At 38.7% G+C, this 20,682-nt stretch overlaps 1 protein-coding gene across 1 annotated transcript in view; it reads right to left on the bottom strand.

Annotated features, from left to right (window-relative positions):
- ARHGEF28 (Rho guanine nucleotide exchange factor 28) overlaps positions 1-20,682 on the bottom strand; it is a 320,618-nt gene that overhangs the window by 162,201 nt on the left and 137,735 nt on the right. Inside the window, exons 5-6 of the mRNA XM_017890633.1 lie at positions 3,092-3,275; positions 478-658 (exon numbers count right to left, since the gene is read on the bottom strand). Coding sequence (XP_017746122.1) covers positions 478-658; positions 3,092-3,275 — 365 coding nt within the window. The remainder of the gene's footprint in view (positions 1-477; positions 659-3,091; positions 3,276-20,682) is intronic.

Genomic DNA, 20,682 nt, shown 5'->3' with positions numbered 1-20,682 from the left:
TGAGAAGGGGAAAACCTCTTTGGAAAAGAACTAGGTTTTTACCTGTTTCCATTCGAGTAGAATCTGTACTGGATTCTGTACTGGATTCTGCACTGGAACAAATGCTTAACTACATTTGAGCAATATGAAAATCCGGGAATAGATACTATACATGTAAGACAGCCCTAAATGTAACTGCTTTAGATAATAATTATAATACAATCAATACATTAAGAGAAAACATCCAATATTAAAGTACTAAAAGCCAACTATGGAAAAGATTGGCTCAGAAAAGAAAATGAAAATATTATACAAACTACTATAAAATATATAATAATCTTCATTCTACTGATCTAATGCAGTTTCCAATTTCATGTCCCCCAAGGTTTCATTAAAGAAAAGTCCTACCCCCAAAAAATACTGTTCTCATAATAAGAAATTGATGCCTGCATTCTCTGAAGCATGCATTATTGTATGCCAGAATCACTATGTACAAACCTTGACAAGAAAGGCTCTATCCCAAAAGTATTTCCGGAAGAGTTTAATATCTGCCTCCAACAAATGCTCGGCTGTGTGGTTAAGGGTCAGGGTCAGTGTTTCCGATGAGTGAATGTAATGCAAGGAGGCTTCTTCACTGAGCTGCACTCGGGAGAAGCTCGGCGACCATCTGCCCTGAAAACTGAAAAAACACAAATCAAAACCCACACAGAGCTTTAAAGACACCAGCCCCAGGATCCCAGCACTTAGGATCACTGCCCCGATCTTACAAATCCAACTGGCAAAATGATCCTTGAAAGTCACCTATGTGCGATAAATACATAAGATCATGAAAACAGATACTAACACAGCCACCTTTCTTTTTCCACCTAGAGAAGAAGTCTATTGAAAACCACTGACATATACTACATACTTTAAAGGTTTACATAAAGAATGAAACAGTACTGAATTTTAAATATAGTACTTTACCTCAACATTTCATTCTCCTTTTAATCTGAAAAGATGCCTCTCACTTTAATGGGGCTACCTGTAGTAGAACAAATTAGCTGGCAGCCAATGATTTATTAGGTGATTACTGTGGAAACAGATATGCTCTCTAGGGAACATGGTGAGGTTTGGATGTTACAAACAAGTGAGATATTCATAACACATGGTACCATTGTTGTAAATCCTTTCTTATGCAAATTAAAACATGCACAAATTTGATCGTGTTGTATTTCTGAATACACTCATACATAAAGGAACGACATTTCCACCTAAATTCTTGAATATACACTTATTTTCTGTTGTATCTTGGCTGAGAAGATTTGTACATTTGTAAATTACATGTAGGCTTCATGGTTAGTATTGCAATATTTTGGATGACTCATAACGTCCTTTAAGAGTAACAGTAAAGAAATCTCAAAGGGAAATATTAATGTTCTTGGATTACAGCACACCTCAGCATGTCATTTCCCACCAGATTGTTTCCAGATTCCTCAATTCACAGAACTAGCTCTATGCCCCTTTCCTCTTTTAACATGACCTTATTTTGTTAATGAATGTTTGCTTTACAAAAATATAGTATATTTCCAATGAAGTATATGTTATCTCCATAAGATGGAGTGACAAAAAGAGATTCATAAAGAACAGTTGTACTCTAAATCTTGGGGGACCTCTCCAAACTCTTGACACTCATTACTGGCAAGGACTCCAGAAATTTCCAGAAAATAACTCCCCATGCCAGTAACAAGTCACTGAGATGAATGGTCTCTGAACCTGAGCAATAAGGTCATTGCTGTTAATTTAGAATATGGAAGCTCTATCACCTATCACCAGAATTTAGCTTACAGTCTACTTCTAATCCCATCCATGAATGGATTTATTAGACCTAGAAACTTTTTAAACACGTATCGTCTCATCTTACACACAGTACAAAGATATAAAGCTACCAACAGATGAAGTATGCCTCTAGGACCTCAGTGGAACACAGAACTGTTCACAATGAATGAGTCAAAGGAAGTGTTCTTGCCTTGCCCTTTTTAGCCAAGGAAGTGGGGTCATGTTAAAACAAGGAAAAGGACAATTCCCTCCAGATAGGCTTGTCCCTTGGTTGATGGTCGTTTGATCAAATGAGAAAAAAAAAATAAACAAAAAGCTCTGATTTCTACTCTAATGTCCACTTATGTACTACACAACCATAAATTAATTACACGGAGTTCCATGAGCCAAACAAGAAAAGCCAGTCCATTTGAACATGCCACGTAATAATACTGTAATAATATTTAATATTTATGTAGCATTTACTCTAACAATGGTTAATATTTATGTAGCATGTTATAATTTTCGATGTACTTTCCCATTTATACTTTGGTTTTTTACCACGTTAAGTCAAAAAAAATCACTATATATGAATCCATCTTTCATAAGCTAAGAATAATGACTGACCTGAACCATTCTAAGTAACCAACAATACACTCATTATTCAATGGAAGTGTTGACACCCTCATTAACACAGATAACATTATAGTTTACAAATTATTTTCTTTACACTATTTCATCAGACCACACTAACCACCACATTGGTTAAATCATACCATGGCATTTGTCTGTTATTCACTGATACAAAAAAAATGTATATCCTTTCAACAAATATTATATGCTGGACATCGTACTAGAGTATTGCAGTGGGTAAAACAGAAATAGTCCCAGACCTCAAAGGATTAAGAGATATATATGAAACAAATGATCACATATATAATTATAAATTAATATTGTGAATTAGTCATAATGTTACTCATACTTAACACTGTGAATTAATCATAATCATCAAAGAGAATAACACAGAAGGGGTGACATTTAAGCTGAAATCTAAATGCTAGCATTTCCCCAATTTTTTTTCATTATCACTCCTTTCAGAGCCTTTTGAGACCTTTTTTCCTGTCTCACCCTCATGAAACATTAATACCAATTATATCAATATATCTGTTTATATGATCTACATATGTGCATGAGAGCTAACAGTAAAACATAAACCAACATTAGCTTGTGATTTGGTTATTTCCATTTTTCTATAATGCTTGGCCAACTTTATAGAAACAGATTAAGAGAGAGACTATCAAGTAGCTAAACTCACTTTGTGACGTCTTCCACCAGCTTGGAGTGTCCACCACGTAAAGCTAAGTCTAATGGTGTGGCACCGTCTTCGTTGGGTAAAGCTAAGGCCTGGACTCCCCCCGGGAGACACAAGAAGAACTGGGAAAGCTTAGCCAGGCCCCATCTCATAGCCAGGTGTAGAAGAGATTCTCTGTGAGAAGATACTGAAGAGGAAAAAACACATACCATATTAATTCCTCCATTTACAAAGTTTGTTTTACATATTTTATCAAAAGGACAATGTATTTAGACATAATAAGAATGTCAGAGTTGGAAGAAATTAACAATGGCACCTAATCACTATATCTCATTTTACAAATTTGGAGAGTTCAAGAGGTTTGTGAATGGCCAGGTAGGCAGTAGGTGCTGGGGCCAGGTCCGCTCAGCATAGGCAGAGTGTTCTTTCCACCTACTGCATCACACATTCACATCCTCTTTCACTAGACATGCAGTGCAGTCATCTAGGGAAGCAGGTTCTAGGAAAGGACCATTCTTTGGCAACAGACACTTGTTGATATGCGAAGAGTTCCTTGAGGAGATCCTGCTGCTCAGGCAGGGAGGCTCTCAGAGGCCAAGGCTGTAGAGGGACCTCTGTTTCTACCCTTTGTCCTCAACACTGCTCTTCCCCTGATGAGAAGCAGTAACAGAAATGGCTTCATATGGGTCGTTCTCAAACTTCACAGCAGTGCTTTTACCCATCTACCAAATCCCTGAGATTATGTCAATATTGTCAAAGCCACCCCAATGCGCTGCTCAGGAAGCTCGGCCTGTAAGGCCCCTGCACAGAGAGCCCTTGGTCGGTCCGTGTGCATCAGCTCCACTGTGGCGTTGGCCACTCTCCGCTATCATCTTCCAGGCAGAGGGGTCCTTGAGGTATTTTATTCCCAATACCTAGCATCATGTCTGGCAAACGAAAGCTATTGAGCATTTGTGGCATTGCATGGCAATTGGCTGTTAAAATCTCTACAGTTTGTGTATGTTTAAATTACTTAGTTTGAAAAGTCTATACACTGAACTGTTCACTTTAAAATGGACACTGAGAACAAAATGACCTGCTTCTCCACAGTTTCCTGTCCATATTAACACTATTTTACTATTCCATTATCTTCATTAGCATGATTTTACTATTCCAGGAGCCACTTGCCCAGGCAAATGAATGATTGCTCATTATAGGAACCTTCCGCAAGACTAACCAACTGTTCAGTAGAAACCAACAAAAAGCAGTTTAAACCCTAAAAGCAATCCTAACTACGTTATGATCCTTCGCGAGTCCTGATCAAGCTTCTTCCCTGTCCAACATGCCCCGCCCACCACCATCCCCAACATTAAAAGACCCTTATAAGGCCGGGTATGGTGGTTCATGCCTGTAATCCCAGCACTTTGGGAGGCCAATGTGGGAGGATCACTTGAGCCCAGGAGCTCAAGACCAGCCTGGTGAATGTGGTAAAACCCACTCTCTACAAAAAATACAAAAATTAAACTGGCATGGTGGCACTCGCCTATGGTTCCAGCTAATCAGCAGGCTGAGGTGGGAGGATCGCTTGAGCCCAGGAGGCAGAGGTTGCAGTGAGTGGAGATTGCACCACTCCACTCCAACCTGGGCCACAAAGTGAGGCCCGGTCTCAAAAAAAAGACCCTCATTAAGCCAAACTTCAAGTTCTCAATAAATTTTCACCTCACTGCTCCCCCTTCAAGACACCTCTAAGGCCCTGTGGAGGCTGTGTTCTCCCATACCACAGTAGCCAATAAACTCAACTTTGTCTTACCAGCAGGCTGCGATAATGATGAGATTTGGGACGCCAGGTTTCTACAAAGCTCTAATTTGAAACAATTAGAAGGAAACACTCCACCATAAATGAATGCAAAAAAAAGGCTTAGTTTAAATTTTTAATTGTTTATATATCTATATCTATAGAGATATAGGTATCTAGATCAATGAATGTAAGGCATTATACTTACAATATGCAAATGAACTCATCACAGTGAAACGCCACCAACTTACCAGTATATTTGCTCTATCAGTCATCTGTGTGACGCAGAACATATCCCCCCAGTAAAACAACATTCAAAATACCAAAATATCTAAAAACAGACAAGGCAATACATTCCTGCCAGACATTTGTTTAATATACTTGATATCTTCAGCTTTATGAAAATTGAAAGAACTATGTTAGCTATTACATAACTTATCTTTGACTATTTTATTCTTTAACTTTTGACCATTATACTCCTTTGATTAAAAGTAAGGTTTTGGTTTTAGATTCCCAGCACGGTATCTAAAATGTTGGATAATATTTGCATTTTTCTTCCTTTTTAAATGATAACCAGGAAGAGACTTGTTAGGATCAGGTAACAAATATACATATGCATACATATGTGCATGTGTACTCCCCAACACAGGAAAACCTGTCAGCATGAGATATTAACCAGGCATACTAGGATGGAATTTCTTTTTTTTTTTTTTGAGATGGAGTCTCACTCTGTTGCCCAGGCTGGAATGCAGTGGTGCGATTTTGGCTCACTGCAACCTCTGCCTCCCAGTTTCAAAGGACTCTCCTGCTTCAGCCTCCTGAGTAGCTAGGATTACAGGCACATGCCATTGCCCTCAGCTAATTTTTGTATTTTTAGTAGAGATGAGTTTTCACCATGTTGGCCAGTCTCGTCTTGAACTCCTGACCTCAGGTTATCCACCTGCCTTGGCCTCCCAAAGTGCTGGGATTATAGGCATAAGCCACCGTACCTGGCCAGGATGGAATTTCTAAGACATATTTCCTAATCTGGATATATTAGAAATATTCCATGGTTGTACAGATTGTAATTTTCTTTCCCCTCCCAAAAAAATGATCAAAAGGGAACATCTAAACCTTTTGTGTCCCCTTTTCAAATTATACCATTGGTAAAGGGAAACATGGTATCAATTTAAGTAACACTTTCTGCCATGTCTGGTGCAATGCCCTAAATACCATTAAACCTGGAGTGTATTTCACTGTATTCAACCTGACCAACAGTGTGAGTGTGAGCAGATCTGTTTCCTCCACCAGGAGAGCTCTCCAAGCTTGTTCTGCTAATCCAGCTCCCTCTTCTCTCCTTCTGGCTCCATCCTCACATCTTGTTCAATGAGGGAGAACAGTAAACATGCAGGCCTGAATGGCTCACTGTTGACTCTCTTTCTGAGAATCTACCCACTTCCAGGGGAGGAGGGAAGGCAGTGGAAGAGAGAATCTTCTGATGTTTAAAGAAAACAAATAGAAACTGACCAAAATGTTCTAAGAGAGAGCTTTCTCATTCAGTATGAAAGTTCAGAGTGCAGAGTAAGGCAAACAGCTTGAAATAGGAAGCATCATGACATATATAAATAATTCTGCTTGTTATAGAGTTTCAGATTTCTTAACATCGGCCAGGAAAACAAATTGTGGAAAGAGGTTATACAATTTGGCAGAGGTGGGAGTGTTTAAAATAATTTCTTTAACTAACTAAATGTCTCTTCCTGTTTGGTTGGTGCCAGGAGTTATTTGAACTAATGCAACCAAAGCAGAATTACTAATAATTGCTCTAATGGCAAACATTAAAAGGTATGACCTATAACATCATGACAGCATGAACACTGAGACACAAAAAGGAACTGAACAGGCTGTGCCATTCAATAAGCCATTCCTTACTGCATAACAGGAGTCCATCTGACCCAGATAGGAAGGGAGTGCAGACTTTGTGCTTCTCATTCTGCCAGGCATCAGTTTCTTTGCCCATCAAATGAGTCTGTCACAATAAAGATCCAAGGTTCCTAAGAGTGTTCAATCCTGTTCTAACTCTATGGTTACGATTCTGCAAAAACAGCACAGGTCAAGAGAGCTTCCAGGCATCTGAAGCACAAGGGCAAGGAAAGTCAGACAGTTTGAGTGTTACTAAAGGAAAGTGGTTTTGTTACTGGTCAATTTGGAACCATTATCATATCTACACAAGATCTGGTCATACCTTTCAATTAGCCAAAGGCTTAGCTTGGGAGATTAAAGAATAAATTAACCTCTCAAATGTAGGCTAATCGATCATAGCCAAATGTGCCATTCTGTGGGGCGTATTGATAATAGGGGAGGCTATACATGTGTAGGGGCGGAGAATATATGGGAAAATATCTGTATCTTCCACTCAATTTTGCCATGAACCTAAAACTTCTTAAAACGTCTATTAAAAATAATAAAATAAGTTAAATAATTAACCAAGGTCTCCAGAACTCACAATCACTGCTAGAGGAAATGCAAACTGTTACAACCCCTTTGGAAAACACAGCAACATAGCCTAATAAAGTTAGAGAAACTAACACAAATCCAGTCCACAACAATTCCATTCCTACCTATAAACCCTAGCAAGAAACCATGTAAAAAATTATAAATGGTCAAAATTCAAAGTAATCTTAATGTTCATCAAAGGAATAAATTGCAGTGCAATCATACAACAATATTCTAACAATCAAAATGAATTACAGATTAACACAGAAGGAAGTAATGAATATAATGTCAAGGGGGAAAAATCAAGTCACAATATACACAGGATATGTTTCAATTAATATGAACTTCAAGAAGAGTAAAAGTTAAGATTATTACTTAGGCATATATACATAGGTTATAACACTATAAAGAAAAGCAAGGAAATGGCTAGTATAAAAGTCAGCATAATACCTGTTAGGAAAAAGAGAAGAATGTGATTAGGAAAGGAAAAGGGGTATTTGTACCTCTGGGGTCCATTGGTATGAGTGTATCTCCCTGTTTTTCTTTCTCTGTCTCCCTCTGCCTCTCTCTCACACACACATATATATACACATACAGACATGGGATAAATGATTTTTTCTGATATTTGCATGTGTATTAGTCCATTTTCACGCTGCTGATAAAGACATACCTGAGACTAGGCAATTTACAAAAGAAAGAGGTTTAATGGACTTACAGTTCCACGTGGCTAGGGAGGCCTCACACTCATGGTGGAAGGCAAAAGGCACTTCTTACATGGCAGCGGCAAGAGAGAGCTTGCAGGGAAACTCCCATCTTGAAAACCATCAGATCTCGTAAGACTCATTCACTATCATGAGAACAGTGCGGAAAAGACCCATCCTCATAATTCAATCACCTCTCACCAGGTTCCTCCCATGATACATGGGAATTGTGGGAGTTATAATTCAAGATGAGATTTGGGTGAGGACACAGCCAAATCATATCATTCTGTCCCTGGCCCCTCCCAAATTACATTTTAAAGCCAATCATGCCTTCCCAACAGTCCCTCAAAGGCTTAACTCATTTCAGCATTAACTCAAAAGTCCACAGTCCAAAGTCTCATCTGAGACAAGGCAAGCCTCTTCTGCCTACGAGCCTGTAAAATCAAAAGCAAGCTAGTTACTTCCTAGATACAATGGGGGTACAGGCATTGGGTAAATACACTCATTCCAAATAGGAGAAATTGGCCAAAACAAAGAGGCTACGGGCCCTACGTAATTCTGAAATTCAGTGGAGCAGTCAAATCTTAAAGCTCCAAAAACGATCTCCTTTGACTCCATGTCTCACATCCAGGTCACACTGATGCAAGAGGTGTATTCCCATGGTCTTGGGCAGTTCTACTGCTGTGGCTTCACAGGGTACAGCCTCCCTCCCAGCTGCTTTCATGGGCTGATGTTGAGTGTCTGTGGCTTTTCCAGGTGCACAGTGCAAGCTGTCAGTGGATCTACCATTCTGGGGTCTGGAAGATGGTGGCCCTCTTCTCACAGCTCCACTAGGGTAGTGTCCTAGTAGGAACTCTGTGTCAGGGTCCCACCCCATATTTCCCTTCCACACCACCCTAGCAGAGGTTCTCCATGAGAGCCCCACCCCTGCAGCAAACTTCTGTCATGGACATCCAGGCATTTCCATACATCCTTTGAAATCTAGGTGGAGGTTCCCAAACCTCAATTCTTGACTTTGGTGCACTCGCAGGCTCAATACCATTGTGGAAGCTGCCAAGGCTTGAGGTTTGCACCCTCGGAAGCCATGGCCCAAGTTTTGCGTTGGCTCCTTTCAGCTACAGCTGGAGCAGCTGGGATGCCAGGCACCAAGTCCCTAGACTGCATAATATGGGAACCCTGGGCCCAGCCCATGAAACGATTTTCTCCTAGGCCTCTGGGCCTGTGATGGGAGGGTCTCCCATGAAGACCTCTGACATGCCCTGGAGACATTTTCCCCATCGTCTTGGGGATTAATATTCAGTTCTTCATTACTTATGCAAATTTCTGCAGCCAGCTTGAATTTCTCCTCGGAAAATGGGATTTTCTTTTCTATTGCACTGTCGGGCTGCAAATTTTCCAACCTTTTATGCTCTGCTTCCATTATAAAACTGAATGCCTTTAACAACACTCAAGTCACTTCTTGAAGGCTTTGCTGCTTAGAAATTTCTTCCACCAGATGCCCTAAATCATGACTCTCAAGTTCAAAATTCCATGAATCTCTAGGACAGGAGCAAAATACTGTCAGTCTCTTTGCTAAAATGTAACCTTTGCTCCAGTTCTCAACAAGTTTCTCATTTCCATCTGAGACTATCTCAGCCTGGACTTTATTGTCCATATTGCTATCATCATTTTGGGCAAAGCTATTCAATAAGTCTCTAGGAAGTTCCAAACTTTTGCACATTTTCCTGTCCTCTTCTAAGCCCTCCAAACTGTTCCAACCCCTGCCTGTTACCCATTTCCAAAGTTGCTTCCACATTTTCAGGTATCTGTTCAGCAGCACCCCACTCTAGTGGTACCAATTTACTGTATTAATCCATTTTCATACTACCTATTAAAAACATACCTGAGACTGGGCAATTTACAAAAGAAAGAGGTTTAATGGACTTACAATTCCATGTGGCTAGGGAGGCCTAGCAACCATGGCAGAAGGCAAAAGGCACTTCTTACATGGTGTCGGCAAGAGAGAGTGTGCAGGTAAACTCCCATTTTAAAAACCATCAGATCTCATAAGACTCATTCACTATCATAAGTACAGTATGGGAAAGACCCACCCCCATAATTCAATCACCTCCCACCAGTTTCTCCCATGACATGTGGGAATTGTGGGAGTTACAATTCAAGATGAGATTTGGGTGGGGACACAGCCAAACCATATCAGCATGTTTTCTTGCTAGGGTTTATAGGTAGGAATGGAATTGCTGTGGAACGGATTTGCTATGAGATACTAGTTTCTCTAAATGTATTAGATAATGCTGCTGTGTTTTCCAAAACGGTTGTAATAACTTACATTTCCTCTAGCAGCGATTGTGAGTTCTGGAGACCTTGGTTAATTATTTAACTTATTTTATTAGTTTTTAATAAGACTTATGTTCAAGGTCCTCTCCAGAAAAATTAAATCAGAACTTCTGGGGCAGAGCCAAGGCATCACACTTTTCCAAAGATTCTAAGTGATTCCAATGCAAAGCCAGAGTTGGGATCTGCTAATTTAAATAAATAAGTGGTTACCAATATACAAACCTATATCTTCCTTGTATAACACAGCCTACCCAGTCAGCTCTTAATTAAGATCCATTACATATAAGATTTTACCAAAGAACAACAAACTCTGTGAGTTTTACAAGTGATTTTTAATCTATATTACTTACTGCTAAACCAGGAAAGCACTTAAACATTTAGCAAAATATTAAAGCTAAAATGTGATGGATTCAATAATCTAGAAGCAAATAATATTTTTCAATACAAGTCAATTCAGAAGTACTTATATTTTTTAGGGCTAAGTAATGTTTCACAACACCTGAGTGGAGTCATTGAAATGTATTCAACACAATACGTTTTTAGAAGACTAATTCTTTTAAATTCACATTAAATTCAATTTATTAAAATAAGTTCCATTCTGATTTCCAAAGCCACATATGTATTCATACAGGTCTCAATTTGTTCATCTAAGTCATTTAGTAGACCAATTTTGATGAGACCATTATTATCTGCCAGGCCCTGTGGATACAAAGATGGGTGTGGTGTTCCCTGCCCTTGAGAAGCATACAGCTAGCTTACTTTTGTTCAGAATAAAATACAGATACTCTTTGACTCATGATGGAATTATATCTCAATAAACCGATCATAAGTAGAAAATAGTGTAAGTTGAAAATAGGTGTTTTGTAAATATGATAGGATGGCCAAACACAAAACATAATATCCAAAAACCACTGGCCACACAATGCACTGTGGAGTATTGACTGATTACTCTTGTGATTGTGTGGCTGGTTGACTGGGAGCCGTGGCTCACCATTACTGTCCAGCATCACAAGAGTATGATACTGCATATGGCTAGCCCAGGAAAAGGTCAAAATTCAAAATTTGAAGTACGCTTTCTACTGAATGTATATTGCTTTCACAACATCAGCTTTCACACAATGATAAAATCAAAATCATAAATCAAACCATCATAAATCAGGGACTGTCTATAAATATCTGGCCCATGAAATCACTATGTGATGAACTACAGCTCTAGGCTTAGTTCATTTGTGTAGCTCTCGACACAAAGAGTGTGAATAGAAGTAAGGAAACTGTCTGGACTACAAGAAAACTAATCTGCATGTTAAATTAATTCAACCTACATCACGTATCATGATATGAAAATTTACAGATATTTATAAAATGCCAAAAATGATGAACAAAAAGTACAATAAAAAAAATTATCAAAAATTTACATGGAGAGCAGAAGAGAGAATTTAGCATGGGTATCATACACAATCTTTAAGATGTTTTCATTCTCAATGAGAATGAGAAAGGGGTTGTGCCTTAGAGCATCTTCCATTTACACAGCCTACTCAGAGCTCTGGCATGATAAACAAATCAGCCTTCTATACAGGAGATCAGAGGTTGGTGAGTCCAGAATAGCAATTGCAAATACAAATACACTCATAAGAAAGACATGAAATCAGGACGTTCTACAGAGCATGAGACCAACATGGTGGGCATGGCTGGATCATAAGCCCAAAAGGTAGAGGAGGAGGACTGAAACAAGCACAATGGCAGGTTTTTGTTCCCTAAAACTTCTTTTCTTCTTCAGCACAGTCGAGACACTCATATTACAACCACCCCCGGCTGAAGATCACCTGAAAATAATCTGGGAAAACACCCATCACACACACTTTCATACCAGAAAATTCACATAGTGATGTATAACACTGGAAGGAGTTCCTGGATTTTGCATCTCATATTGGCAAGACATACTTTATTTTAGCTTGTGGAATGAGTACTAAATCAGTTGCAACTTTAAAAAGTCTTTATCAGAATTTCAAGATGGCAACTCAATTTTTGACCTTCACATTCTGGGGATATTTCCAAACTAAATTATGCATGTAGCCACCAGTATAAGACATTAAGAATCCAGATACAACACTGTATGGTGCAAAGGTGGGGAGACCAAGGTTTCCAAACTCTGGATTTGAACACATACCAAGCCTTCAGCTAACAGCTAGAATGAAATGGAAAGTCATTTAATTCTCAAGTTTCAAGTTGCTTAATCTGTAAAACGGATATGATATCTGCCCAGCCTACTACCTGGGATTGTGAGGGGGCTGTAATGAAAATAACAAATTGGGACAGGGCTCTCAAGAACTATAAATGCCAGTATTGGGGGGACTAAGCAGTTTTACACATTTCTCTGATCTTTTTAATACAAAAAAACTACAATAAACAGTCACTAAATAGATATGTGGTATGTTTGAAAACAATTTTCCTCTGGTTACAATTTAAGGGCATAATTGCAAGGAACTAGCTCCCTGCTTACCGGGCACCGTAATTGCATCAGTGTAGCATACCAGATGTGCTATTAAGACAAATGTGCTGTAATCCCACGCTTCGGGCAGCAGGCGGTCATTAGGTGTTGTAAGTAGCAATTATGGCATACCTCCTCCTTTTCAGCCTGTATCGATTTTTCTTCCATTTGTTAATGTTGCTTCAAGGCTATGATTCAACTCCACCATTCATTCACCCAACAGATATTTGCTGATAGCCAGCCGTGTGCAGGCACTCTTCTGCAAGATCTCCCCTTCCACCCCAGACGAGCTAGAATTCTCAGACGCCCTCCCACTTGACTCTCCAGGGACCCTGTTCTGTTTGGGAGACAAATGAAAATACATTGCAGTCTAATTTTATTATTGACAAGCAGAAAAAGTGTGGACTCATCATGCCTCGCAGATGGCACTTGGAAGTCTGCATTGGTAGTCTGCCTTCAAACACAACCAGGAAACTGGCCATTCGCCTACAGCCAGGCAGGGTCCACTCAGTGCCCTTGCACTGGAAGCCAGTGTCTTCTGTCCAGAGTCCCAGATTTAGAAATATTATACTCTTTGGGTATGAGCTACAGCTTCAATGGATGATTTCATCCTTTCCTTCACTAGTAAGGCACAATCAACAAGGGATATTCTGGTGAAACTAGAAGAGGAAGGTAAATGGGATAAACCAAACAGGAAATCGGTATAAAAGGTGCTGCCATATCTTGAGGGAGGAAGGGGAGGTTGGAAAAAAGTCAACCAGGAATACTGATGGGCAACGATTATCCATGAATGAAAAAAAGAAATGAACCACCACACCACATTTCTTTCATTCTTACTCAGTGTCAGTGACTATAAGGATGTTACCTTTCTTGTTTCTATAAAGAGCTAACCTTTATTCAGCACTTTATATGCATTATCTCATTTAATCCTGACAGTCATTCTATGATGTATATACTATTATTATCCTTATTTTATAGGGGCAGAAACTAAGCCTTGACATAATTATGCAATTGCTCAGCTCACTTAAGTAGTATATGGAACATGAAGGATTTGAACCTAGATTTTTCTACCTCCAAAACTCAAGTTCTTAACTATTAATGCCTCCCATTATACAAAGGATGGCTTGAATTGGCCTCAACTGCAGTGATATATCTCATGTACTTGTCAAGGAAAAATACATTAAAGTCAACAACAAAAAAATCAAGACTATAAAAATTAAAAGTTTTGACAAGAAACATAGGAGAGTCATATACTATAAGAACTGCGGACTACTTTTTAAAAATCAGGGATGGACTCATATAATACTATATATACTTGTATCTCCTACTATAAACTGCAGATGGGAAGATGTGAGTAGTGAAGAAAAATTTACACAAGAATAAAAAGCTCAAAATAGATTTTGTTGTTGTTGTTGTTGTTTGAGAGGGAGTCTTGCTTTGTCACCCAGGTTGGAGTGCAGTGGTGCGATCTTGGCTCGCTGCAACCTCCATCTCCTGGGTTCATGCAATTCTCCTGCCTCAGCCTCCCAAGTAGCTGAGACTACAGGCATGTGCCACCACGCCTGGCTAATTTTTGTATTTTTAGTAAAGACACAGTTTCACCATATTGGTCAGGCTGGTCTTGAACTCCCGACCTGAAGTGATCCACCCACCTGAGCCTCCCAAAGTGCTGGGATTACAGGCATGAGCCACCATGCCCAGCCTCAAAATAGATTTTTTTAAAGAGGGCAAGAAAAGAGAACCAGCCAGGTGTGGTGGCTCATGCCTGTAGTCCCAGCTACTCAGAGGCTGAGGTAGGAGGATCGTTTGAGCCAAAAAAAAATTACCTAGTTGTGGTGGCACACACCTATAGTCCCAGTTACCCGGGAGGATAAGGAAAGAGAATCACTTGAGCCCAGAAGTCTGAGACCAGCCTGGGCAATACAGTGAGACCCCATCTTCAAAAAAAAAAAGTCAACAAATTGAGAGTAAGGGGAAAATAAGCAGAAGGAACCCGAGCTGAGTGAATTCTAAGGACCCAGGCTAACGCCCGTCACTCATGCTTCTTCTCTCCTCCAGATATTGACCTGATGTGTCGCCACTCACAGCACACATACATTCTCATGTCAAACTTGCAAAGTAAAAGCAACTATGCAGAAGAGGACAGTAGGTATGTGGGGACCTAGGGTAGGATTACAGAATATTTTTTGAGGTTTCTATCTATACAGCTTCATCCCCACACCAAGGCTTATATCTGAGAGCGTCAAGACAAGGCCTCTTAAACAACACTGGGCCAAGGAAAGGGGACTTTGCAACAGGATGCACAATTAGTCACTTCCCTAAGAATGTACCATCTTTTCTGACTCCCTGCCTCACTCTGCTCCCCAGATCTCTCCTACCCAACTTTTTTAATCGTGGGGATTTTAACTTCCAAACATTGCTAGTTTTAAAGCCAGTGTTTTATCTACAAACCAATGTTTCATTTGGTTTGTAGATAAAATAGTACAAGGACAACTGCCAGCATTCAAATCCTATAAGAAATCTATGTGAATAGCAAAATTTTAACTTTTTCCTTCAAGGTTATGAAGATATTCCTTGGTTACTGTCATTTTTTAAATTCAGTTTTAATCCCCTGCGTGCAAGCAAAAACTGCTATATGCATCCTGCTACGTTTTAAGAGGAGAAAAGCCCCAGAGGAGGTAAGCCAGGAATGGGACTTCAAAACCTTCTACAGTCCCAAATGCTTTGGGAAGCACATTAGGGTAGGCTGTTTGCTTCCCTTTACATTTTTTGTTCTTGAAAATTATAATTGAGGGAGAGAAAGTGACCTGAATCCAACTCTACGTTCTATTTCCCAGAAGTGAGAGTAAGTGCGTAATTCTCTATTCCAGTATGAGGGCCATTGTTGCCAGACAAAAGTAGGAAGCTTATTTTTTAAGGAAGAGTTTAAGCTGTTGCTTCTTATTTAACATGTAGTACCTTAAACAGAGAATGTGTTCAATAAGAGTTTACCTACTTAAACTGAAAAATGAATTCAAATGATTGGGGGGAGAGGAGTCCTTTTCCTTAGAAGTTTAATTCTATATTAAATTCTTTACTGCCAGAAAACACATTCCTCAAAAATGAAAAACTACAAAAGGAATGTAAGACAAAGAAGACATTTTAAAATTAAGGATTTAAAATTTCACAAATAATATACATACATATATATATATATATATAGCTGAGGATTATAAAACAATTTTATCAATTTACCATCATAACAAGTGCCACAGGATCTAAAGAACATTCTCTCCACCCCTAGTAGTCATCCAGTGAGTTGCCTTAGCAACAGAAAGAGTATACTACCAGCTTGAAATGTCAGAAAAGCTGCAGAGATGTTTGTCTGATTAGATACTATCAGAAGTGACAGAAGGCTAGACAGCAATACTGAGTGTGTACACAATCCCTTGAAAAATGTCAGGATTTCCAAGAGAACCATACAAAACCCCAGAATCAGTTGTTATCCATAATGTATTGATTTCAAAACTAAAAAAAAAAATAAAAAAAAAAACCCGAAACCCTGTATTCCTTGTATTTTGTAATACATCTGTCCTTTATGGGTCTCCTACCCACTAGTGTTTCAGCTAATGTTATTTCAAACTTGCCGTCCAGTACACAGCTTTATGGCAGAGTAACAAAGCTGACATTTTACCTCGTCTGTGGGCCAGCAAGTAAGTCTTATAAATCAGTTTGCCCTTCTCTGGTTAGTAAGACCCAGACACAGTGCAGTCATCAGGCCAACCCACAGTGCCAGGCTCTGGGGCCTTGCTCTATTTTCTTTCTGTATCTATGGCCAGCAGACGTATTCAAAGATAAAAACACAAGCCATGCTCCATTTCAATCATTAAACAAATCTTGCTTCCTACTGGCTACAGATCTCTTTTCTCTATTCAAAGAAAGAGAAACAGATATTTTTCTCTGTCAAATATTGCTAGGCCACACATTCCCTTCTCTTGTTGCCTAGTAAGTTCAGGGTATGTGGCTTGAAGCAAGATGTGGCTGTCACATAAAATGAGTAGTTCCCATCCACTCTTTTGTAATGAACTGTTAATTCCTATGTAACGGCTTTTCCTGCAGATAAGAAGCAATATTAGAACTGCTTTTTAAACTTCTTAAGTGAACACCGAACAATCAAGACACATTTTAAGAACTGCTGGACCAAACATCTACTGTTTCCCAAAAAGCTACTGAAATTTAAAAAATAATCAATTTAGGGAAAAAAAGAACTGCTAGATAATCCTAACTCTTATAAACTTTCTTCTAAAGTCTTTCGGGCCTCTGCAATTCTTTTCCTTTTCTTTCCATTATGTGTAAAGCATAGAAAAACAAACATTCTCCTTCAAAAGGAACGAATTTATGAAGACCCTATTTAGGCAAGAGCAGAGCGTTATACTAACGACCCTTCTCCATAGTAGAGCATCTCATTACTTTACCTATACATTACACGGGTGGGCCATGACAAGGTTTTCTATATTTTCTGTAACTTACTACTCATTATGCTGTGACTTGTACTTGGATTTGCCCTTGAAACTAATGAATCATTTCTCTAATTTCTGGATTCAAGTTTAAATCTGTTGTGGTTGTTATAACTCTATTGGTGTTATTTGCAAGTTAAGGAGTACACTCTTAATCTGATTTTTGGAATAAATAATTAAAATACTAAATTCTCTAAGCCACCCTCAGTGGGTCCTACTAGTTCCACCAATTGGTTTTCTTTGGGGACAGCTCTCCAACCAACCATAGACTCACAGAATGAGAAGCTGATCCTCTAAATACATCAGCTGTATTTAAGTCCAAAACGTTCCTGTAGAAGAGTTCCAAAAGTTCAATTGGCTTACCTTAAAATTTTCATTCACTCATAGAACCAATTACAAAGGCAGGAGAAAAGCTCAACTCTTAAACTTGTCAAAGCAATCTACCAGGTAATGCTTTGTTTTGTTAAATATTTTAATATTTTTTCCCTGCAGATTCAATTCATGGTAGCACCTTTACAAAACCAGGTTTGGCACTTCGTGAAACCAAGGCAGGTGGATAACTTGAGGTCAGGAGTTCGAGACCAGCCTGGCCAACATGGTGAAACCCCATCTCTACTAAAAATACAAAAATTGGCCAGGCATGGTGGCACACGCCTATAGTCCCAGCTACTCAGGAGGCTGAGGCAGGAGAATCATTTGAACCCAGGAGGCAGAGGTCACAGTGAGCCAAGATAATGCCACTGCACTCCAGCCTGGGCAACAGAGTGAGGTTTTGTCTCAAAATAAATAAATAAATAAATAAACAGGTTTGGTTATGTTTTTATGATTGATATAACAAAGAATCCACCTGTTCCACAATGAGCAGAAGAACTTCTGCCTGTTAGGAGACCTTTGATCCTATGAACTACTTTTACCTAGACAACTGGAAGAGTCCAAGTTCGTTTTTCAAAATAATAGTAATTTACTCTGGCAAAAAATATCTTGAGTCTTCCAAACTGTTATATATTTGTTTGTAAGTGTAAACATATGTGAGAAATATTCTTTATATGACCTCTTCGTTTTTTTAAGGAACTGGGCTTTATTTTTCTCTTAAATTAGAAAACCTAACCAGGACAACTCGACCTACTCCATAGGTTAGGAGAGAAGCTACTGTGTTCACAGGAACGATGCCATCTGTCTTTGCAGATGCCACTTGTGGTCCCCTTGGGTTCTTTACCCACATGGCATACCCTCACTGGTGTTGTCAAGCTTGGTGCTTGCCAGACATGTCAAGCTACTGGGAACACAAGTAAAGAAAGGTAGTTTGATGGAGCAGGAAGGTCGGGGAGGCTTTCAACTCCAAAGTCATCTGAGCATCAACACATAAAACATCAGAATGTGTTATCCCAGTTAACCTAATTGTCAAAATTATACAAATCTCTGAGAAAAGATTTCTGCCCAAAAAGCAAACAAGCAAAAAACTCAAAATAAAAAAAAATTAAATTAAATTGTGAGATTCTGTTGAATAATTATATTACTATTCAATGCTTTACTCCAAATTGGAGCTTCTGAGACCTTGCACAAGGTACTATTATGAATGCTATTTCATAAAAGGAACGGTCTTAATTTTATGAACTAGAAATTCAATTTTATTTATGGTCTAAAATTAAATAAAATCTGGGATATTTCCTTTCCTCGAACACATAATGAAGTTGCATTGTGACTAATGACGGGTAAGACACAGGGCTAAAAGAAGGCTCTGCTTTTTGTTACAAGATCCATGCTCCACTCAGACTCTGGCCTTTTTCCAGATTCCCAGTCCTTCCTCATAACTCTCAATGATTGACAAGGTAAAAAAAATGAGAAGTTTATTACAAAATGCAAAGAATACAGTAATGTGTCGCAGTAGGGTTTTGATCACTCTTCCAAGACAAAGTCATTATAGAAATCAATGAAGACTCATTCGGTAAGATCTATTTATATTTGAATAAATCATAAATAAATAAACACTAAAAATTTTTAATAAGAGTGAACACTGAGCATTAAAATAATTTTTGGACAAGTACTGGAAGAAATAATTACTAGGAAAGAAATTGTTTTCCACCTGTGATGCCACTGCCACTAACAAATTGTAACTTCCAGTGGGTCCAATGTCACAGTTTATTTCTCACATCATTATTACAATTTACCTCAAGACAAGCAATACAAATAAAATATGTATACTAAAAAAGATGTTTAAGCACATAAGAGTTTTTAAACTGCTTAGATTAAAACTCTATTAAATTAAAAGTACAACAAAAAACAAACCCAAACAGCTCAAGATTAGTAGAACCCCACCAAATGGTTATGAATAGGCAATGAGTCAAAATACATCCATAGAGTATATGTGTGCATTGTAAAAATCTAATACAATCCAGTTAATCTAGGGCATCAATGTTAGTCCTTCACCAAATACTCTTGTTTATTCCCAACTATAAAATGATTAATTTATGTCCAACTACTTGGTTTAGTAAGTACAATAAAAACTCCACGTTTTCCTTCTACCTAGTATCTAATACAATTTCTGAAGTACAAAATTAAAACTGACACAGAATAATTTATATTTCAATCTACTCATCTAACTGCCCAATTTGTTTTTTAATGTGGAATAATTTTGACAGAAATGTACTGATAAATACATCTGTTAAGGCCTACCAATCTAAACTTAGCCATTATCCATATATAAGCCCCTACATACATACATAACAGAACTGAGGTGTGAAAAGGCAGACACAGAGATTTAAACACATGGCGGGCTGAATGAAATCTCATAAGATGGTCATAACCTTCAGAATAAAATTCAGCTTCAAACATGAGCATTAACCCTGTCGCTTGACACTGATGTTGTAGAAAAGCTACACTACAAGTCTAGGCTGCAGACAATGTTACCTCAAATACTATAAACTGCCTTTAGAGAAAGTCTAGAAACATTCCTAGAAATTTTCAAAGAATTACTTAAACGCCAGGATTTTTTTTTATTAATTATTATACTTTAAGTTCTAGGGTACATGTGCATAACGTGCAGGTTTGTTACATATGTATACTTGTGCCATGTTGGTGTGCTGCACCCATCAACTCATCAGCACCCATCAATTCGTCATTTATATCAGGTATAACTCCCAATGCAATCCCTCCCCCCTCCCCCCTCCCCATGATAGGCCCCGGTGTGTGATGTTCCCCTTCCCGAGTCCAAGTGATCTCATTGTTCAGTTCCCACCTATGAGTGAGAACATGCGGTGTTTGGTTTTCTGTTCTTGTGATAGTTTGCTAAGAATGATGGTTTCCAGCTGCATCCATGTCCCTACAAAGGA

Source organism: Rhinopithecus bieti, unplaced genomic scaffold, assembly GCF_001698545.2.
Source record: "Rhinopithecus bieti isolate Rb0 unplaced genomic scaffold, ASM169854v2 scaffold_18354, whole genome shotgun sequence".
Lineage (NCBI taxonomy): Eukaryota > Metazoa > Chordata > Mammalia > Primates > Cercopithecidae > Rhinopithecus > Rhinopithecus bieti.
Note: the sequence above shows the minus strand (reverse complement) of the source record. Positions and strands in the feature narration are given on the sequence as shown.